The 23698-nt window shown below is 38.5% G+C and overlaps 1 protein-coding gene across 3 annotated transcripts in view; it reads right to left on the bottom strand.

Moving 5' to 3' along the window:
• Positions 1-6156: 6156 nt before the first annotated feature.
• Positions 6157-23698, bottom strand: part of QRSL1 (glutaminyl-tRNA amidotransferase subunit QRSL1) — a 28145-nt gene continuing 10603 nt past the window's right edge. For 2 of the 3 annotated variants that reach the window (XM_047761808.1, XM_047761815.1), the window contains 7 exons: positions 21826-22002; positions 17149-17324; positions 16946-17058; positions 15592-15784; positions 14938-15055; positions 9441-9646; positions 6157-6491 (listed from right to left, as the gene is read on the bottom strand). In XM_047761808.1, the coding sequence (XP_047617764.1) occupies positions 6274-6491; positions 9441-9646; positions 14938-15055; positions 15592-15784; positions 16946-17058; positions 17149-17324; positions 21826-22002 (1201 nt within the window). In that variant the 3' untranslated portion in view covers positions 6157-6273. Of the gene's footprint in view, positions 6492-9440; positions 9647-14937; positions 15056-15591; positions 15785-16945; positions 17059-17148; positions 17325-21825; positions 22003-23698 lie in introns of those variants that run through there. The other variant, XM_047761824.1, reaches the window with a different exon arrangement.

The raw sequence follows: 23698 nt of genomic DNA, 5'->3' as shown, positions 1-23698 counted from the left end.
ATATAGGTGGTGGGCATGTGAGTGTTCAGGGCTTTATATTTGAATTTTTTGGTAATAAAACAGGGAAGAGGGGCTAGACCTCACCATCTGTCCTTCTGACCCTGCAAGCACCGTCTTTCTAACTTGCCTCTTTTCCCAATACCTGTTAGGTGTTTCTTCTTGATTGTGGCGTTCATCTTCAGCCCCTACAAGTCATTCTTGCTCTCCTCGTTTTTATTAAGTTGAGTATAATTTTTATAGTTGAGAGCATTTCTCAGTATAAACATCATGTTTCTTTCCCATCTTTTTCCCATAACTTCAAATCCATTTAACCCCTAAATTCTTCTGATTTTCACTTTACAACATCTCTCTTCTTTTCCCATTAACACTACCTTAATTCTATACCAATTAGCTGCATCCTGGTGGCCATTTCCCTGGAGTACAGCTAAGAAAATAATTTGCATGTCATTTGATGCTCCATGTCTTTTTAAAAAATTATGCTAATACTTTAATAACTAGTATCCAGAGATTATATCCATTTCCTTTGTTTTTACCTATGGTCCTTCCTTTCTGTTGCAGAATCCCATATTACATTCAGTTACCATGTCTCTCTTTTGGCTAAGGCATGCAGCAGCTTGATGTGGGATCTCAGGTCCCAGAGCAGGGAGTGAAAACACCAAGCAGTGAAAACACCAAGCCCTAACCACTAGACCACCAGGGAACTCCCAGTTGTCCTGTCTCTTTAAGGCTCCTCTTGGCTATGGCAGTTCTTGGAGTTCACGGTTTTGATGACCTTGACAGTTTTGAGGACTGGGCACATATTTTGTCGGAGGCTCCAGTATCAGAATCTATCTGATGTTCTTCTCATGATTAGACTGGGTTTGGGGTATTGGGAGGAAGACTGGAGGTGAAAAGCCATTTCCATCACATCCTATGACGAGTACACACTTGTGGGAGTTCCCTGGTGGCTCAGTGGGTCAAGGTCCTGGAGTAGTCATTGCAATGGCTCAGGTGGCTGCTGTGGCAAGGGTCCGATCCCCAGCCTGGGAACCCACGCATGCCACAGATGTAATGCTCCGTGTCTTTTTACATGCTTGTGATGGAATGGTTCTAAGAGTATAGGGTATTAGAACTTACCTGGTTATTTTAAGCCTTAAAATTTTGAATTCCAGCCTCATGTTCTTTTAGCATTTATGTTAGTGACTTGAAACCAGTTTTGGATGATTTAGATGAATATACTTCTTTTATAGAAAACAGAAAGATAAGAATCCTATACCACGATTGGTCCCTAAATACAAGTGGTCCTGCCATATGACCTCTGCTAAAATTGTCACATCCCATCATGGCATATACCTGATACCAATTCTATCATATTATTCTACAGGTCCATTGTGCAACTAATTTACCTTGGAAGATCCACCAAGGAATGAAATTGCTTACCGTCAGTGGCCCCATGGGTACCTCATTAACTTTTTCCCCTGAATGGCCAGATTAGCTGGCTTTAGGTAACATAAATCCTCAATTTCCCCCATATTAAAATAATTGGAGCCAAGATGTAGTATTTGGGGGCCTATATGTTGGAATGGAGCTGAGTATTGTGAAGAACTTTGACTCTGTGGAAAGTGTCTCCCCGCAGGGTATGGGGCTAGCCACATTTGGGGAGGCTTCATTCAGAAAAGAACATGTGGGTCCTGCTCTTCCCTTGGTTGGCAGAGCACAGGGGCCTTTTAAAAGACCTCCAGGTCTTTGAACCCTGTGTCAGCCGGTCCTTTATCAAGAACTCATGGAAATTGATTAAAACATGTGCCATCCATCAGTTCTTCCAGATTATTTTCAACTTCATCCTCAGAGGAAGCCAGGTCATCAGAGAGCTATATAGCTAGTCTCTAACATAAGTTTTCAGTATATTGCAATTTGACCATATTAGTTTAATGTGTATCTATATCATCTGTAAGAAAATGATAACTTCATGATCGCATGCACTCATTTACAGCTACAAGCTTTTGAGTACTGATTCTATCAGGCATTATACTAGGTGCTTTCCGTGCATCCCTTTTTAATCCTCCAACTGTCCCTTGGAGTAAATAGTATCTCCAGGAGTTCTTGTTGTGGCGCAGCGGAAACAAATCTGACTAGGAACCTTGAGGTTGAGGGTTTGATCCCTGGCCTTGCTCAGTGGGTTAAGGATCTGGTGTTGCCATGAGCTGTGCTGTAGCTTGCAGATGCGGATCCTGCGTTGATGTGGCTGTGGCGTAGGCTGGCAGCTATAGCTCCGATTGGACCCCTAGCCTGGGAATCTCCATATGCTGGGGGTACGGCCCTAAAAAGAAAAAAAAAAAGAAAATGTATCTCCATATCACAGGTCAGGATACTGAAGCTCAGTTTACACAACTTGTAAATGGCAGTAATAGGACTCAAACCCAGGTTTATCTGGTGGCCTCATCTACTAGGAAAGCAACTGGAAAACTTCCCACCATATCACCTTAAACATCTGTATAAATACCTTCACAAGTATTTAAATTTTAATCATATTCCTGTTTTTTCCCCCTTTCTCTTATTTTTTTTTAAAAATCAATTTAGAGATTTTCATAACTGTTTACTTTTATGCCATTGTAATAATATATTTTTATTTTTTTATTATTATGATCTTTTTGACTTTCTGCCTTTTCTAGGGCCGCTCCCTTGGCATATGGAGGTTCCCAGGCTAGGGGTCTAATTGGAGCTGTAGCTGTCGGCCTACACCACAGCCACAGCAATGTGGGATCCAAGCCGAGTCTGCAACCTACACCACAGCTCATGGCAATGCCAGATCCTTAACCCACTGAGCAAGGCCAGGGATCGAACTTGCAACCTCATGGTTCCTAGTCAGATTCATTAACCACTGCACCACGACGGGAACTCCAATAATATATTTTTAATAAACTGCCTAAAATCCTTTTGGTTTATATTCCACTGAGGTATAAAGAAAAAGGCCCTCTGAAATCCTATAGTTACTCTTATTTACTGTTGGCTGTTTTTTTTTTTTTTTTTTTCATGTGTTATTTGCCTTTATTGAATTTTCAGGCTTTTGTTCTAATGTACACACTGCTTAAGTTATGAAATAACTGAGGAAACTGTTATTTCTGTTAAACTGTCCCCAGGCTCTAAATGCAATGAATAAATTTTACTCTGGGCTCGCACAGGCAATAGCCTCAGTACAGGTAATCAGACATTTGAGGAGAGGGAAGGGAGAGTAATAGTTAATCTTGAGTAACTGTTCGTAGTTCAAACGGTTGTGAAAATTCCATTCGTTTGCTCCCCTGCTTGAATGGAAAAGGGCCTGACACAGTTTCCAGAATCCCCGAGGACTACTCATTGGTATCCTGTAACCAAATCTCTTTTCACTGTCCTTCAGAGTCTCTTCTAAATTCCTAAATGTATTTCTTTCTTTCTTTTTTTTTTTGTCTTTTTGCCATTTCTTGGGCTGCTCCCACGGCACATGGATGTTCCCAGGCTAGGGGTCTAATTGGAGCTGTAGCTGCCAGCCTACACCAGAGCCACAGCAACGAGGGATCCCAGCCGCGTCTGCAACCTACACCACAGCTCATGGCAACGCCAGATCCCCAACCCACTGAGCAAGGGCAGGGATCGAACCTGAAACCTCATCGTTCCTAGTCGGATTCGTTAACTGAGCCATGACGGGAACTCCCTTAAATGTATTTCTTGTCTACTTTAGAAGGTGCAGGTGATTTCCTCGTAGGAATCATCATTCTTTGTCATTTTTAGAAACTCTTCTTCTGTACCTTGCTCTTTTCTAGATGGCCCACGGTCCTGTGTTCTGATGACCTGGTGTCACACCTCCAAAGAGAACATTCTGCTTCCTTGGTTTCAAGGGCTTTTCTTGGTAACACTAAGCGTGGGCCAACATGGAACACTGCTTTTCCCTTGTGCTCCCTTGGATCTGTGTGGTGTCGGGGCACGAAGTTTTGTGAACGCATCACGTTTTTTCACTCTAGCAATGCTTTTGTTGTTGAATCTAACGTTTGCTTTGTTTTGCTGTGTCTTATCAAGGCTCTCATCTTACACACGCAGCCGCCTTCGTCTTTCCGACATGCTTCGCACTGGCAGCCTTGTTGCTAACAATTTCAGTGTTTAATTAGCTGAGACACAGAAACCATTTCCCACTTAAATTCCCAGACAGTGATTTGGCAAAATAAGATCTATTAGATTTAGGGTAAAGGTGGAAAAGTGAGAACAGATTAGGTATCATTTCATGCTGGTTGGGTATTATGATGTGAGAACTATATTTCATTCCTTATTTCCAGTTCAAACTGTCAGTGCAACTCAAGAAGAGATACAGGAATAAGAGAAATTACATATTCTCTGAACATTTTTATTTCAAATTATATACACATAAAAAAGACTGGGGTGGAAATGTTGTAAAATTGGGTTGTGATGATGATTGTAGAATGAGAAACATAATAAAATTCACTGAGTTAAAAAAAAAGACTGGGGCAAAGATATATTTGCTTATGTTTACAACATACCAGCTCCTTCAACTAAGAGTTTTCTCTTGTTAAAGAAAAGCAATTCTCTCTCATGAATTTCTTCCTCTTTCAGGTATTCATAGCCAGAACAACTAAGACTACTAGTGGGCCTGGCACAGAAAACCTTAAAGTTTATCAGCCTGAGTATCTGGGAGTGGGAGCAGATAAAACTATTAATGAAACTCCTACCACACAACATTCCGGTAGTTTTGAGAAAGCTCTGTCTCTTGCATTTTTCTTCATGCCCTTCACATTTAGAAAAGATTTTTTTCTTACAAAGATAATCTATTAAATAACAAATTCAGCTCCATAGTTATCAACAGTAAGTGTGGAATTAAAATACCTGATCAACATGAGATGACAGTGGTATTCTGACAGAGAAATCTAATGATGAAACTTTATAGTGAGTAACGGAATGACTTTCATCTTATTTTTTCTCAAATTCTGAACATAGGAGTTCTCAGTGGTAACAAATCTGACTAGTATCCATGAGGACACAGGTTCAATCCCTGGCCTTGCTAAGTGGGTTAAGGATCTGGCGTTGCCCCGAGCTGTGGTGTAGATCATAGACGGGGCTCAGATCCCACGTTGCTGTAGCTCTGGAGTAGGCCGGCAGCTAAAGCTCCAATTCGACTCCTAGCCTGGGAACCTTCATATGCCATGGGTACAGCCTTTCTCTAAAAAAACAAACAAAATTCTGAATACAGATTCCCATTAATGTTTCTCTGTGCTCAGGGAGCCAAAAGAGAGAGCCCTAGTAAAGCCAGTCAAGAGGGTAAGAGAACCATAAGGAAGACAGAACCTGGGGAAAGGGAGGAAACCCATGGTTGCCTCTCTTCGGCATCCTCGCTAAATTATCTACACATTTTTCATATTGGATCTTACTTGGTATTCTGAAGCTTTCTCATTAAAACCATGCTCCACTAGACACCAACTTTTGAGTCCACTGTGGTCTGTTAGGTCACAACAAATGTCTCTGACCGCGCTGGGCTCGTTGGTGCTCCATAGCTGGAAGAATAAACTCAGTGTAATATGGAGTTGTTCTGGTAGCTCGAAGCAGCACTCTGGAATAGCAGAAGTAAGATTTTAACTTTGAGCAGGAAAGGAAATCTGTTCTGTCACCAGCTCTATTCTTAGAGGAGGGGAGTGCTGGCACCTGGGGCTCTCCCCAGGGGAGGCACCCCTGCCCTTTCACATGGCCCTGGGCCCCAGCAGGTTGCACTTCCTCCTGTGCTCAGGGCTCCTCTTCCACCTGCTCAGCTCAGACTCAGAGCTGAATATTCCCATTTTACCGTTTTGGTGCGTTTTTAATACCCCGAGGCGGCCTCCACTGCATGATGAGTTGCCTATCGGTGAGGCTATTCCAGTTATCTCTGGAAGTACCACTTAACTGCTTTTGTTAGCACTTCGATTGCAAAGATGTATGAGTTTTCAGAGGTTTACCCCAAGCTTATTTTTACTGTAAGCAATGTTCTTTGTAACGAATATGTTTGCAGAATGCATCATTCTCCGGGAATGTGTATCTTGTATTATGATAGAAATCCTGTACTTGTTTATATTTAGCGGACACTTAAGAAATGCTGACAGGCTATTTATAAATAATTAACTATATCACAAGGATTTAAAAAAGTGATTCTAAGGAATGACTGTGTTGACAGTAAACCCAATTATAAGAATTTATTAGCAAGACATTAGCAAGATCACTTAAGTTCTCCAGAATATAAAAGCTTTAAAAGTCATTTTAATTTGCATGATATAGTCATCGCTGTTATTTTACAGAAACGGAAGCTAACTTTTCATTTTCAAAGATTGACGAACAGTCATCCATTAGTTCCTGAAGCTGAATAACAGGAAACTGTACTTGTTTTTCGAACCATTTGGCAACTGTAAGAAGCTGCTGGTCACAAAACGCACGTCCAATAAACTGGAGTCCTACTGGCAACCCTTGGCTTGAGAGGGCCATAGGGACACTCACTGCTGGCAATCCTAAACAAAAGAAAGAAACCCATTAAATGTTGATTAATTCTCCACTCTAAGACCCAGAGATCGCTTCCACTTCCCAGCGTTAGCAGCACAAGACAGGATAAGTTTAAATAAATCACAAAAATTATATGCTATGCATGCTTTTGAATCTTTCTCTGTTCACAGAATGTGTCTTGGAAAATCACTATAAATCCATTCAAAGACCTTCTTCATTCTTTTTTTTTTTTAATAGTTGCATAGCACTCCATTATGCGGTTTTACAATAATTTATTCAACCATTCTTCTATGGTTGGGGATTTTGGTTGTTTTTGGTACTTAGCTATTTTGCACCCTGTCTCAGTGAATTACCTTGTGTGTTTTTTCAGTATTTTTGAACGTTTCTAAGATGAAGAGAATTACTTCATCAAAAGATACATGCATATGTAATCAGACATTGCCATATTCCCCTCCAAAAAAGCTGTACTGCTTGAAATCCTACCAGTAAAATGAATGCTTTTTATCCCTATAGTCTTGCCAACAGAGTGCGTTGTTGAGTTTTTGAATTTTTGCCAGTTTGTTAGAAGAGCAATAGCAGCTTAAGGTAGTTTAAATTTCAGTTTTGGGACAGAGAAAGTAGAAGATTCTGGGACATCTTATTGTACCACAAAAAAAGAGAATTTTCAAAAATTAATGGGGGAGCTCTCCTTGTGGCTCAGTGGTAATGAACCTAGCTAGCAACCATGAGGTTGCAGGTTCAATCACTGGCCTTGTTCAGTGGATTAAGTATTTGGCATTGCTGTGAGCTCTGGTGTAAGTTGCAGACGTGGCTCAGATCCTGCGTTGCTGTGGCTAAGGTGTAGGCCTGAAGCTACAGCTTCAATTCGACCGCTAACTGGGAACTTCCTCCCTATGCCATAGGTGTGGCCCTAAAGAGCAGGGAAAAAAAAAAAAAAAAAAAAAGGCAAGGGAGGGGGGAACCGGTCCAAAGGATATCTGCAACTTGAAGGGGCTCCTGATGGCTAAATTTGAATAACTTTGAGCATTAAAACCAATGGCAGTAATTGCATATAATACATTAAATTTTTTTAAAAAAGGAAGGCTGTTCTTTAGAGAAGACTGCTAGCTAACATATGTGGGAAAAATGATAAAATTAGAACAGTCTGCATTTTGTAATTCTCTAAGTAATACTTAATTTAGACAAGGATGCTAAAAGTGGGTCCAAGATTACTGAGGAACATGGTCTCAAAGTATCACCTCACCAATTGCTTGTAATTGATAAAAGGGAAATGTGCCTTCATAAGGAAAGTATCTGGCAGTTACTTCCTTAACTACAGGATCAACTTAGTTTTCAAAAGTGGGGCAAACTGGTACTGTTTCCCTGACATTAAGCATATGTAGTATTTCTGCGAAAAAGTTTAACCCAGTCCAGTCATGAGGAAGCAATTGGATAAGTTCAGATTATGGATGGGATGTCAAGTGGACTAGACCCCTCAAAAAAGTCAATGTCATTTAAAACAAAAATTTTAAAAAGCAGGGGATTTATTATCAGTAATTATGCAAGCTATAACAAAGTAGCAGGGTGGAGTTCCCGTCGTGGCACAGCAGAAACGAATCGACTAGGAACCATGAGGTTGCGGGTTCGATCCCTGGCCTCACTCAGTAGGTTAAGGATCTGGCGTTGATGTGGCTGTGGTATAGGCTGGCAGCTGTAGCTCTGATTCAACCCCTAGCCTGGGAACCTCCGTGCGCCTCAGGTGCGGCCCTAAAAAAAAAAGACAAAAAAAAAGTAGCAGGGCATTTTTTAACTGCTGAAGAAAAGAACTATCAAACCAGAATCCTATATCCAGAAAAAATAACCTTCAAAAATGAAAGAAAAATCAAGACATACTCAGAAGAAAGCTAAGAGAACTGGCTGCCAGCAGACCTATCCTAAAAGAATGGCTAACTGCTCTCCAACAAAGGATCTTGATACATCAAGGAGAAATGAACACAGTAAACAAAAGTGTAGATAAAAGCAACAGACTTTAGTTCTCCTCTGAGTTTTCTACATGTTTGATAATTGAAGCAAAAACACTGATGTGGTTCAAAAAAAAATGAACATAGTGAAAAGTGGGGGACTGTTCTAGATTTTAAATAGATATCATACACATATATATCGGGGAAAAAACAAAGAGACATTTTGGGGCGTTCCCGTTGTGGCTCAGTGGAAAGGAATCCAACTAGGAACCATGAGGTTGCTGGTTTGATCTCTGGCCTTCCTCAGTGGGTTAAGGACCCGGCGTTGCCATAAGCTGTGGTGTAGGTTGCAGATGCAGCTCGGATCCCACATTGCTGTGACTTTGATGTAGGCCGGCAGTTATAGCTCAGATTCGACCCCTAGCCTGGGAACCTCCACATGACGCAGATGCGGCCCTCAAAAGACAAAAAAAAAAAGAGAGAGACATTTTGGCACAACTGAGAAACTTAAATATGAACTGCACTTGGAATATGACTGTATTTATGTTAGTTTTCTTAGGTGTGATGATGGAATTATGGTTATACAGGAGAATGTCTTTATTCGTAGAAGACTAATGCTAAAGTGTTTAGAGGTGAAGTAACATGAAACTTTCAAATTATTCAAATAGAAGTTAAGCATGCGAAGGGGGATGAGGGGCACAGGAAGAATAATGCAAATGAGGCAAAATATCAGCAAGGATGGATCCAGGCAAAGGACGTATGGGTATTCATTACGTGACTTTTTTCAACTTTTCTATAGGTTATTATGGAAAATAATAGAAATTCTATAGGTCTGAAAATTAATACATGTGTGTGTATGAATGCACACACAGACAGCCCCCGCCGCCCCGCTCCGCCAAGCATTCCAGAAGCACAGGCTATTGGTTTTAGGGAAAAATCTAGCTAGAACCTAGCTGAAGACCAGGGCGCCTACCCCCAAATTGGAAGGAAATGAAAATGTTCTGGAGGGATCCTCACCTGCCATATTTACAGCCTGTGTAAAAATATCATCCTGGGCACTTCGTGTTCTGTTGTCTTCTTTGATGAACTCTAGGTATGGCACTGCCTCACTCAAAGTGGTGGGAGTGAGCAAGACGTCTACTCCAGACTTAAAAACATTCACAAAATCATTAGCAATGAGTCGTCTCACTTTCTGTGCTTTGACAAAATAATTCTCATAGTTTCTGTGAGAAAAAAAGATATTTTAAGGGCTTTTGTTATTTCTTTGACTCAATTATCAGGTATAGGCTCATTAAAGAATTACTGGATTATTGGCTTATAGAAGCTGGCACCGCTAGGATTCCTAATAACACATAAGAATAAATTTTGATCAACTGTGCTGTTATTCTAAAAGTTTGTATATCTGGAATTTAATGAATTAAAATTCACCAGCAGATGCAATTCTGCATATATAATCACAAAATATTAACACTTCCAGGGACATCATTAAAACAGAATATTCAGACCATCATTAATAAGTCCACAAATAACAAATGCTGAAGAGGGTATGGAGAAAAGAGTACTCTCCTACACTGCTGGTGGGAATGTAAATTGGTACAACCACTAAGGAAAAAAGTATGGAGGTACCTCAGAAAACTAAATATAGAACTACTGTATGACGCAGCAATCCCACTCTTGGGCCTATATCCAGACAAAACTTTCCTTGAAAAAGACACATGCACCCGCATGTTCACTGCAGCACTATTCACAATAGCCAAAACATGGAAACAACCTAAATGTCCATTGACAGATGAATGGATTAAGAAGATGTGGTATATATACATAATGGAATACTACTCAGCCATAAAAAAGAAAATACCACCATTTGCAGCAACATGGATGGAACTAGACTCTCATACTAAGTAAAGTAAGTCAGAAATAGAAAGACAAATACCATCTGATATCACTTATATCTGGAATCTAATATAGGGCACAAATGAACCTTTCCACAGAAAAGAAACTCATGGGAGTTCCTGTCATGGCTCAGTGGTTAGTGAATCCGACTAAGAACCATGAGGTTTCGGGTTCGATCCCTGGTCTTGCTCAGTGGGTTAAGGATCCAGCATTGCCATGAGCTGTGGTGTATGTTGCAGACATGGCTCGGATCCTGTGTTGCTGTGGCTGTGGCACAGGCTGGTGGCTACAGCTCCGATTAGACCCCTAGCCTGGGAACCTCCAAATGCCGTGGGAGTGGCCCAAGAAATGGCAAAAATTAAAGACAAAACAAAACAAAAAACAAAAAAAAAAAGAAAAGAAACCCGTGGACTTGGAGAATAGACTTGTGGTTGCCAAGGGGGATGAGGAGCGAGTGGGATGGACTGGGAATCTGGGATTAATAGATGCAAACTATTGCCTTTGAAATGGATAAGCAATGAGATTCTGCTATACAGCACTGGGAACTATATCTAGTCACTTCGTGGGTTTTTTTTTTTTGGTCTTTTTAGGGCCACACCCATGGCATATGGAGGTTCCTAGGCTAGGGGTCAAACTGGAGCTGCAGCTGCTGGCCTACGCCACAGCCACAGAACTCAGGATCCGAGCTGTGTCTGTGACCTATCCCACAGATCACAGCAACTCTGGATCCTTAACCCACTGAGCAAGGCCAGGGATTGAACCTGAGTCCTCATGGATGCTAGTCAGATTCCTTTCCACTGAGCCATGACAGGAACTCCTATATCTAGTCATTTGTGATTGAGTATGATGAAGGATAATGTGAGAGAAAGAATGTATATATGTATGTGTGACTGGGTCACTTTGCTATACATTGGAAAGATTGATAGAGCACTATAAATCAACTACACTGGAAAAAATAAAAATCATTTAAAAATCCCCAGAATATTCACTTTCAGGTGAGGAAAATCAAGTACAGAGCAATTAAATGACTTTGCAAAGGTTGCAAAGATGGGTAGTGGTAGAGGAAGGACTAGAACTTAGGTCCCTGGAGGCCCATTCCAATCCTCTATTATAATAGTGGCCTATTTCATCTCTAGGATAATGATAACTACTTATTATAAGGATTCTTAAATTCTGTACAATTCTACATGCCTTCAGAATTAGACTAGAAAACAAGCTCTGGAAACCAAAACTGAGGAAAGAACGCCATGTTTGGAATTATGTATTTTACAGACAGGCATAGCCTGGGAATGGAAATGTGAAATTCAAGAAAAGGTGCTTTAGGCTGTCTACTGAATGGGAGAATATATGTGCAAATAATATATCCAATAAGGGGTTAAAATTCAAAATACACAAGGAACTCATATAACTCAAAAATAAAAACACCCCAACTGATTAAAAAATGGGCAGAGGACCTGAAAAGATATTTTTCCAAAGAAGACAAATAGATGGCCAACAGGCACATGAAAAGATGCACAACCTCACTAATCATCACAGAAATCAATTCAGAACCACAATGAATTATCACCTTACACCTTAAAGACAACAATAACAAGTATTAGGCATGGATGTGGAGAAAAGGGAACTCCATGCCATGATGGAAAACAGTATGGAGAGTCTTCAAAAAAGTAAAAATAGAACTACCACAACATATAGTGATTCCACTCCTGGGTATTTATCCAAAGAAAACAAAGACGCTAATTTTTTTTTTTTTCAAAGACACTAATTTGAAAGTGTGTTCATAGCAGCATTATTTACAATTGTCAATATATGGAAGCAACCAAGTGCCTATTGAAAGATGAATGGATAAAGATGTGGTACATATATACAATGGAATATTAACCATAGAAAAGAAGGAAATCTTGCCATTTGTGACAACATGGGTGGACCTAGAGGGATTATGTTAAGTGAAGTAAGACAGAGAAGGACAAATATCTTGACTTATCTGTGGAATCTAAAAAACAAAATAAGTGAACAAACATAACTAAACAGAAGCAGAGTCACAGACAAAGAGAACGAGTGGTTGCCAGAGGAGCAGGGGGTGAGGGGGAAGGAAAGAAATAGGTGAGGAAATTAAAAGGTACAAACTTTCAGGTATGAGATGTACAGTGTGGAGAATATAGTCAGTAATTATGTAATATCTTTGTAAGGTGACAGATGACAATTAGACTTATGGTCATCATTTTGAAATGCATAGAAATAGCAAATCACTGTGTTGTGTACCAGGAACTAACATAGTGTTGTAGGTCAATTCTATTTCAAAAACAAACAACCTGTAGAAAAACAGATCAGTTGTTGTTAACAGAGGCCAGAGGTAGGGGGAGGGGAAACTGGATGAAGGTAATCCAAAGGTATAAACTTCCAGTTAGAAGATAAATATGTACTAGGGATATAACATACAACACGATAAATATAATTTACACTGCTCTATGTTATATATGAAAGTTGATAAGACTAAATCCTAAAGAGTTCTCAACATAAGAAAAAATTTTTTTCTTCCCATTTCTGTAGTATTGCATCTATACGAGATAGGGATGTTCACTAAACTTATCGTGGTAATAAAAAAAAAACCAATAAAAGATATGGTTACTCCCCCTCCTCCTCCCCCTCCAAAGAAAAGATGTTTTCTTTACTGAAAAGATTAAGGAAATCAGTCAAACACAGGAGTGACTATAAGTCAATGATGCAAAGAAAGGGAAGATATGCCAAAGTATTAACCATTCTAACTTCAGTTTCCTCACCTGTAAAAACAGATATAGCAATTCCAATCTTACTGAGGACCAAATACAATGAAATAAAAATGTGAAACCTTTTTTATCCTAAAAGAATGCTATAGAAATATCAGATTTCCTTATTATCATTTGACCAAAGGATCAATAGGGAGATGAATGCAGGCATCACATGTAATTTACCCAACAGTTGATGGCTTAAATAATGTATTAACAACATTTCCCAAATCTGAATTTTATAAAAGAACAAATACTTATACTTTTTCCTACTTTAAATATGGTTAAAAAGCAGAACTTCTGCTTTCATCAATGATGGAGAAATAGGGATGAAATTATCCTGACATTTTAAACAATTGAAAAACTAGCAAAATGAAACACAACCATTTTCAGATATTAGACAACAGGCATTCAGGAGAGAAAGAAAGCAAATAAGTGAAGCTCTCTGATTTCTCCATTAATCAAGTAATAGTTTTGGTTTTTATTTTCTAACTTTTTTGAGATATTATTGACTATAATATTGTGTGGTTTAGGGTGTAAAACATGATGATTTGGTATGGGTGTAAAGTGCAAAATGACTACCACAGTCAGATTAGTTAACATCCGTCACCTCACATGATTACAATTTTTGGTGTATGTGGTGAGACTAAGATCTACTCTCTCAGCAACTTTCAAGTATATAATACAGTACCATTGTCTATAGTAAAGGCTGTACAACAGACCCCAGAACTTACTCATCTTATAATTGGAAGTTTGTACCTTTGACCAATATCTCTCGTTCCCCCCCAGCTACTAGTATTCTACTGTTTCTGTGAGTTTGGCTTTTTTTTTAAGATTCCACATATAAGTGAGATCATACACTATCTGTCTTTCTCTGACTAATTTCACTTAGGATAATGCCCTCAAGGTCCATGTTGTCACAAATGGAGGATTTCTTTTGAATAATGTACAACATTCTTTTGAATAATAATGAATAATATTCCACTATATATATACAAACACACACACTAGATATCTTCATCCATTCATCCACTGATGGACACTTAGGTCGTTTCCATGTCTTGGCTTTGAGGTAGTGATTTCTTTCCTTTAGGTAAATACCCCGAAGTGGGATTTCTGGATTATATGGTAACTCTATTTTTAATTTTTTGGAGGAACAGCCATACTGTTTTTCATAGTAGCTTTATTTCTAAAAATAAATAGTAGTTTTAGAAAAAGTAATTCTAACCACTGGCCCTGAGGAGGTGCAGAGATGAATAAAATGCTTTCTATCTGTGTGTATATAGATATATCTATCTCCTATCTATATGGCATATAGAAAAACTCCAGAAAGCTCTTCGTTATAACCATTCTTGCTTTTTCACACTTCTCACATCCTCTTAGACTTGGTGGTATGGAAGATGAATCCTATTCATATGATGGTGAATAAACTTGTACTGAAGTAACAGTAATTTAGAATTCTTTCTTGGAGCAAACAGACATTTGATGCAAGGGAAAATTAAGTTGATTTACCAAATTTTTTAAGCAACACCATGTAACTTGCTGCTTAAGGCTCTCATAGCAATAAGATAATGTGGCAACAACAGACAGGGGATATTTAATGAGGCTAAAATCCTTCAGAGCTTCCCACTTAGCTTGTACTAATCATTTAGCTAGAGCATCAACTTTTTTTGTTGTTGTTTTTGAATAACCAAGAGCTGAAAGTACCACAAGCAGGCCTTTAATATGACTTCTAACTCAAGTCATAAGGATTTTGCTCCCTTAGCAAACATCTCAATTTCTAGACTTGATAGACATGCTACTACGTTACTCTTGAGTTTTCAAGAATGGGGAAATTCCTAAACTGATTCTCTTACTCTTTTAATAAGAAAAAGTTGCCTGAGAGAATTCTTCCTCTCACCACATCATTGAACCCCTCTCGTCTGGTTGTAGCATACATGGCTTCAGTAGACACATCAACGTCACATCTGTGACCTGAAAACAAAAAAGAGGTAAACTTTACTTGAAAGGGAAATAAAGTTCAGGCTGAAAAGCAGATCTAGAGTCACATTTGTGACCAATACTAAAATTTTGGGACCTTGACCTGAATGGTCTCTCTTCATCTTCCTTGTGACTGATCTGTCAGGAATCAAGGAGAGAGAAGAAGATAAAGAAGAGGAAACTTCATTTGTTTACTTCCTCTCTCCCTCATTCATTCATTTATTCAAATGTTTACAGAGCTCTTCCCCTGTGCCAGGTTCCATGCTGGATGGACGGAGAATACAAAGCTATGATTCTGTACCTTCAAGATATTCACAGTCCAGAGGGGTGAATGGAAGATACAGAATACAGAGGTATTATGATGAATAGTGTGTGTATAATGCTTAAATGACAAAGGTGAAAGGATTCACTGAAATACTTCCCTAAATCATTAACATTATTCCAGGGAATAATATTTTTTGCCACTAATAAGTTAGCCTTTCACATGTTTGAGACAACTACCTTAAAAATGCAAAATGCAGGTACCTTACCATATTCTAGCCCATCAAATCTTGCCATATTCGATGCCACTTCTGATGTGCACAGTACATGGTAGCAGACAATTGAATAACTGGTGTGGGGCAGGGACACTTCAATTACTTTGGCCCCCTCAGATTCAAAGAGGTCAGCAGCTTTGGACCAGAGAGATCGTACTTCACTTGACAATTCTGGTGTAAGATACTCCTTATTGGAAAAAGTCAAAATGCAGAAATTAGAACATCCGTATAGATGGTTTTATAAAAATTTGTACTTCAGAACCTTTGACAATACATTAGAAAATCTAATTAAATTTTGAGTAGGTAGCTAGAAAGGTTGAACTAATTTAAAAGCATTTATGGCATGACGAGCACAGTACTAGATTTTGTGAGCTGGATGTAATATTAGTGATTGGAGATCTGGTGGGAGAACTTACATTTGTAAAGTGTTCATTATATATCAGGCACTCTGCTACATGCTTTCAAAGGTTCTCTCATTTAATGCTTTTAAAAATCTTATGAGGTAGGTATTACCAGCCTTCATTTTATTAATGAAAAATATTGAGACTATAGAAGGTAAGTAACTTTCCTAACGTTACAAAGGAGATAAGTAAAGGGTCTAGGATTCCTAAATAGGTTTATTTTTACAATCTATGTTTTCTCTAAATCCTTAAAAGTATGGAGTTCCCATTGTGGCACAATGGAAATGAATCTGACTAGGAACTATGAGTTTGAGGGTTCGATCCCTGGCCTCACTCAGTGGGTTAAGGATCCAGCCTTGCCATGAGCTGTGGTGTAGGCTGCAGATGTGGCTCAGATCTGGTGTGGCTGTGGCTGTGGCTGTGGCCAGCAGCTGTAGCTCCGATGAGACCCCTAGCCTGGGGAAAACCTCCATATACCACAGGTGCAGCCCTAAAAAGAGAAAAAAAAAAACCTTTAAAAGTAGACACACCTATTACCTTAATTGAAGATTTTAAAGATTTCATAGTATTTCTCTATAGCACTGGTCTCAACTGGGGGCAACATCATCCCCTGCCTCTCAACAGGGGGACATGTGGTAGCATCTGCAGGCAGTTCTGGTTGTGGGGCCGTGGTGGTGGGGATCTGCCTCTAGAGGTAGAGGCTAATGATGCTGCTCAACATCTTGCAGAGCACAGGACCATCTCCCAGAACCACAAGTTCTCCAAAAAAAATTATTGCTCAGCTCCAAATTAAAATTTGGAAAGGTTAGTAACGTAACAGATTTACTTTCATTCACAAAGCTAATAAAAGTGGCAGAGCAGAGATTCAAACCCAACCAAGACTTGTTTCTCAAGTCTGTGTACTGTATTTGACTTGAACGGTACTTTTGTAAAGGAATGAGAGTTACCTTTGGAATTCCTACACACAGTTTGCTCACATCTGTCAGACTGGGAAGCATAAATGGTTTAACGGGATCTTGTACTGTGGTAGAATCTTTGGGGTCGTGCCCAGCTAGTACACCTGTAAGTAAAAATAACTTCTGAGTGAACAGACATAGTGTTTTACAGTGAAATTATAATGTTTTGAAACTATATGGAATCATATAAATACCCAACACAATGGCTGCATCATCCACACATCTGGTTAAGATTCCTGGCACATCCATTGAATTCACCAGGGGAATGAGACCATGACGAGACACTAAGCCATAGCTTGGCTTTAAACCAACAACCCCACAGTGGGCAGCTGGATTTCTGGTCGATCCTCCCGTGTCTGATCCTAAAGCCCTGGAATTTAAATGGAATTCTCTTTAGCAGGATAACATGGCTCTAGTTTTATTTGGAATCTTTTTAAATGTATATTTCTAAAGTGTATTTTCTCTTGATTATACAAAAGTAAAACATGCTTATCTCAGAGAATTCTTAAAATACAGAAAAATGTAAAAAGTAACAAAATATTCCACCACCTTGAGGCAAACACTGTTAATTTTGGCATGCTAATGTCATGTCTCTTTTTTCTTTCTTTTTTTTTTTTTTGGATTTTAGGGCCGTACCTGCAGCATATGGAGGTTGCCAGACTAGAGGTTGAGCTATAACTGCTAGCCTACGCCACAGCCACAGCAAAACAGGATCCGGGCTGCGTCTGCGACCACAGTTCACAGCAATGCCAGATCCTTAACCCACTGAGAGAGGCCAGGGATTGAACCTGTGTCCTCATGGATGATAGAGTCGTTAACCTCTGAGCCATGACAGGAACTCCACATCTCTTTTCTTAATGCATTTTTTTCTTTCATAATTCAGGTCATTCTGTAATCATAAGTTTCTATCTTTTTTCTGCTTATCATGAGACTTTTACTACGTTGTTAAAATTATTGAAAATCTTACATATGTATAATATTCTATTATCAGTTGGCAATTTCCAGTTGATTCCCAATTTTAAAGTCCATTCTCCTATCAATATACATACAAGTGTGATACCTTTTTTTTCATGGCAATTTTATAGTATGACTTTACAAACTAAATACACCCTCCTCAGAAATTCTGATATAGCCTTTTGGCTACCCAATGTCTAAAAATGTATTTTAAGTTACTTGAACATTTATGTTGTGGCTGCATAACTGCATAATAAATTATTTTGTAACAAACACCTTTTAAACATAAATCTTTGCCCATATATCTGATTATTTTTTAGGCCAGCCTCCAAAGAGTAGAGTTAGTGGGCCAAAGGGTCTGCCTGTTATTATAAATTCTCAATATATTTTGTCAAATTACTTGTCGGAACAGTTATACCAATTTATATTCCCAATTGCAGTGAATCAGTATTGTGTTTTATGTTTCCTTATCATCACTGAATACTAGTAGTTCTTAAAACTTGGTTAATTTGATAACCAAAAGCTTTGTTAATGTGCATTTTTGAATAATTTTTCACATTTATTTGTGTTTGCATTACCCAACTATGAAGTGTCTGTTCATTTCTTTGCTCAGTTACCTATAGCGTCAGTTTTTATTATTAAAAAACAAACAAACGAAACCTTGAGGACATTATGCTAAGTGAAATAAGTGAGTCATAATGGCACAAATACTGCATAATTTCACTTACATGAGGCGGCTAGAGTGGTCAAATTCATAGAGACAGAAAGTAAAAGAGTGGTTGCCAAGGGCCGGGGAGGTGGGAGGAGGACAAATGGGAAGCTGTTGTTAACTGGTACAGAGTTTCCATTTTTGCAAGTAAGACAAGTTCTGGAGATTGGCTGCATGATGATATAAATGTACGTAACACCACTGAACTGTACACTTAAAAGTGGTTAACATGATACATTTTGTGTTAGGTATACTTTACCACAATTAACCATTTCAAAAAAATTTTAACTATTTCAGAAAAAAAGGTTTTTCTGATTAAAAAAGTGTAAGTCCACCATAAAATATTAAAATATTCTATATATGAGGTATAAAGTGAAATTTCTTTTTTTCAAATACAGTTGATTTATAATGTTGTGCCAATTTCTGCTGTAGAACAAAGTGACTCAGTCATACATATATATTCTTTTTTTTTTTTAATAGGCCACACCTGCAGCATAGGAAAGTTCCCAGGCTTGGGGTCGAACTGGAGCTGCAGCTGCAGGCCTATGCCACAGCCTCAGCAACACTGGATCTGAGCCACATCTGCGACCTACACAGCAGCTTGCAGCAATGCCTGATCCTTAACTCCCACTGAGTGAGGCTAGGGATTAAAACCACATCCTCACAGACACTATGTTGGATTCTTACTCCACTGAGCCACAATGGGAACTCCCATTCTTTTTATCCATTCCAAATGTAATAGTTGCATCTACTAACTCCAAACTCCTAGTCCACTCCACTCCCTCCGTCTCCATAACCACAAGTCTGTTTTCTATGTCTGTGACTCTGTTTCTGTTTTGTAGATAAGTTCATTTGTGTCATATTTTAGATTCCACATATAAGTGATATCATATGATATGTCATTCTCTTTCTGACTTCACTTAGTTTGATAATCTCTAGGTCCATCCATATTGCTACAAATGGCATTATTTCTTTCTTCTTTAAGGCTGAGTAATATTCCATTGTGTATGTATGTGTATGTATACATATGTGAGATACATACCACATCTTTATCTATTCATCTGTCAATGGACATTTAGGTTGTTTCCTAATGTAGCCTAATGTCTTGGCTATTGTGAACAGTGCTGCTGTGAACATCAGGGTGCATTATCTTTCTGAATTGTAGTTTTGTCTGGATATATACACAGAAGTGGGATTGCTGGATCATATGATAATTCTATTTTTAGCTTTCTGAGGAACTTCTATACCGTTTTCCTTAGTGGTTATACTAATTTACATTCTCATCAGTAGTGTAGGAGGGTTCCCTTTTCTCCACATTGAATTTTCTCTTATAATCACTGCCCCATAATAATCTTGTTATCAATTTTGATATACATTCAACCAGACATTTCCATACAACTAACATATATACATATATAATTATTACTTTTAACAGAAATAAGGTCATACTATACATACTGTTCTGCAACTTGTTTTCAACTTTATAGTGTATCTTGGACTTCTTTCCATGCCACCACATGACACTCTAACTCATTCTTTTTAGTGGCTGCATAGTACTCCTAGAATCTTCCTGTTTTTAAAACTACTTATATATAAAAGAAACAAATCCAAAGGGGGAAAAATCAAGCAGAATACTTGTCAGTTTGAGATCCACTGAACCTGGAGTTTCTCTGGGTCTGTGCCTCTCTCTTTCTCTCTCTTTTTTTGTCTTTAGGGCTGCACCCATGGCATATGGAGGTTCCCAGGAGCTATAGCTGCCGGCCTACACCACAGCCAGAGCAACTCGGGATCCAAGCCATGTTGGCGACCTACACCACAGCTCATGGCAATGCTGGATCCTTAACCCACTGAGGGAGGCCAGGGATTGAACCTTTGCCCTCAATGGATACTAGTCAGATTGTTTCCACTGAGCCACAGCGGGAACTCCTGTGCTTCTCATGATAACACCCAGAGTGAAGCTTTGGACTGAACAAGGCTCCTATCACGTAGCCCTTGTGCTCTACAGAAAATGTATCATAGACTGCCGTTGTTACCCAGTCCACTTAAGCTACAAAATCAGACTGCTGCTTTCCCAATTTCTAAAAAGACACGTTTTCTTATTAGGATTCCCTGACGGCTGTGTAAAAGTAAAACCCACATTTCCATAGGAATTATGTGTCAAAATGCCATCTTCTCAAAGCATATTAGGAAAAGATAACACTAAGTGGGGTGATGGGGATGGAAAAAAAATGCACCTCATCTTGCAACTCTAACTTGTCAAAACTCTCATTAATATTAATGTGGTACTATAAAATTCCATAGAGATAAAATGAAATGGTTTTACTTGTTAACAAGATTTTAGGAAAACTATAAAAAAAATCTGTAGAATCTAAATCTTCATAGCTCTAAAATGTATAAATAACTTATTGACTGCAATGCCTGCAAAAAGCTTGGTTTCAGTGGATAATTAAGTGGAAGTAAAATATAGTACTACAAAAGAAAACTTTCTATTTGGTTAAATTGAGACCAATAAAATAAACACATAATAACAGCAATATTTATTTACTTTTCTTTAGATGGTTAAGAAATGCTTTACAAGTGAGACTTAAGACATAAAGCATGACTGATGGATTCTTTCCAAATACAAAGTTTGACAGTTGAGCAAATCGCCTCCCTACAAATTAGAAAAACCTTTACTTACTGATAGACATTTTTAGTTGCAGATTTATAAAACACACTATTTAAAATAGTCTATTGATATATATTAGGAGCATCTTCTTTCTTTCTTTTTTTTTTGTTGTTGCAAAAATTGGATTTAGCTGAAGGATAAACCATAGCTAAGAATTTAGCTCAGCAGCATTCCACCAAAGCCAAGATGTCCCTAAATATCTCCACAGTCAGAGATAAATGATTTAAAAAATGAAATTCAATGTCTATTTAAGTTAACTGGTTTATTCTGTAAGATCCACAAAAATTATGTTTTTAAGAAGACTGGACACTAGAGAGGAAGAGTTTAAATGTTGTCTTAAGGTCAAATGTATAAAACACAGGTGTACCATACAGTTGAGTATAATTATAAGATATAATTTTGATGTTATCATTGAGCACAAAGAGCTCACTAAAGAGAAATAAAAATAGCAAGGTCTGAAGGACTCAACTGTGGGTTTTGTGTATGGCTTATGACTGTATTGAGTTGGGTTTTAAAGTACAGATAGAAAAAACATCTTACGCAAAGCAGGTGAACGCTGACACGGCCGCTGCGCTACCGCCTGAGCTTCCTCCAGTTATAAGCCAGTTTGAATCCTCATCCTCACCATGAGTCTTCTGCTGCTTCTTTCCTCTGTACTGTTTTGAGTAACTCCAGGGGTTTTTAACTGGTCCAAATATGCCATCTGTGCTTCCAGATCTGAGATGAAGAAGTGAAGCAAGATCTCTTACTAAAGCTCATTTTGTGTGAAATTTCCATCTCCTGGTTATATTATTTGCTTTTGATGCTGTATAATCCACTTTGATTATAAATTGGATGTGAAAAGGCAGGAAGCCTATTTAGATGTCACTTTCTTTAATTAGATGGTTGAGGAGGTGAAGGATGGGAAGTAAGAGATTTGTGATAAAAAGTAGGAAAAAACTGGTCTGCTAAGAGAAGATATTTATCCAAATTGATTATCTAATTCAGCTTAGGATGATTTCCTTTATAAATTAAGGTTTTCCAGTTGAAGTGTGTCACATTCAAATAGTTAACAAGACTTTTTTTTTTTTTTTGGCCATGCCCACAGTATGGGGAAGTTCCCGAGCCAGGGATCAAACCCATGCTACAGCAGCAACCCAAGCCACTGCAGTAACAGTGTTAAATCCTTAACCTGCCGCGCCAAAGAGAATACCAATAAGTAGGCTTTTGAAGGAATTCCTCTTTAGCAGAAGTTTTGAGAAGCATTCTTAGTGGAATGCTAATAACTTTTTTTTTAATTTTGAAAAAATGTCAACCTTACAGATAAATTACAGAAATAAAAAATAGTATGAAAAAACTTCATAGCCTTTACCCTGTTTCACCTACTGTTTACATTTTACCCCATTTGTTTTATCATTTTTGTGCTCTGTGTGTGTACCTATACATTTTTTCCCTGAACTACTTAAGGTTAAATAATTAATATATACTATGGCCCTTTACCCCTAAATACTTTAGTATGAATTCAGTATGCATGTCCAAAGACCCTTTGGTATTCTCTTATACAATTACGGTCTAGTCATCTCAGTAAATTTAACAGCAATACAATATTTTTATTGAGCCTACTACATGTAATCCAATTTTGTCAGTTGATCCAATACTGTCCTTTATAGCACTTTACCTCCTTTTAGTACAGGATCAAATCAAGAGTCAGGAATGGTATTAGTTATCCTTGTCTCTTTACTCTCTCTTTTTACTTTTTTTCACCAGTCAATGCATTTGCATTATTTCCTGTTTTTAGCAGTTTGAATAAAGCCACAATAAATACTGTACTGAAGGGCTGGAGCCCATGCTTTAGTGTAAACATAAACCTTCATCTCTTGGGTGAATACCCAGGATTGAGAATGTTGGGTCTTAGGGTAAATGTATGTTTAATTTTATAAGAAACTGCTAAACTGTTTTCCAAATGGCTACACCATTTTGCATTCCGTATCAGTGCTGTATGAGAAGACCAATTGTTCTGCATCCTGGTCAGCACTTGATATTGTCTTCTTCTTTTTTTTTTTTTTTTTTTTGGTCTTTTTGCTTTTTCTAGGGCTGCTCCCACAGCATATGGAGGTTCCCAGGCTAGGGGTCTAACCGGAGCTGTAGCCACTGGCCTACACCAGAGCCACAGCAATGCGGGATCTGAGCCGCGTCTGCCACCTACACCACAGCTCACGGCAATGCCCGATCCTTAACCCACTGAGCAAGGCCAGGGATCGAACCTGCAACCTCATGGTTCCTAGTCGGATTCGTTAACCACTGCGCCATGACGGGAACTATGATATTGTCATTTTTAAAGCCATTCTAACTCACATGTATATACTTTATTGTGGTTTTAATTTGCATTTCTTGAGTGACTAACCACGTTAAGTATTTTTTGATTTTTCTTTTT

This window comes from Phacochoerus africanus, chromosome 2, assembly GCF_016906955.1.
Source record: "Phacochoerus africanus isolate WHEZ1 chromosome 2, ROS_Pafr_v1, whole genome shotgun sequence".
Taxonomy (NCBI): Eukaryota; Metazoa; Chordata; class Mammalia; order Artiodactyla; family Suidae; genus Phacochoerus; species Phacochoerus africanus.
Note: the sequence above shows the minus strand (reverse complement) of the source record. Positions and strands in the feature narration are given on the sequence as shown.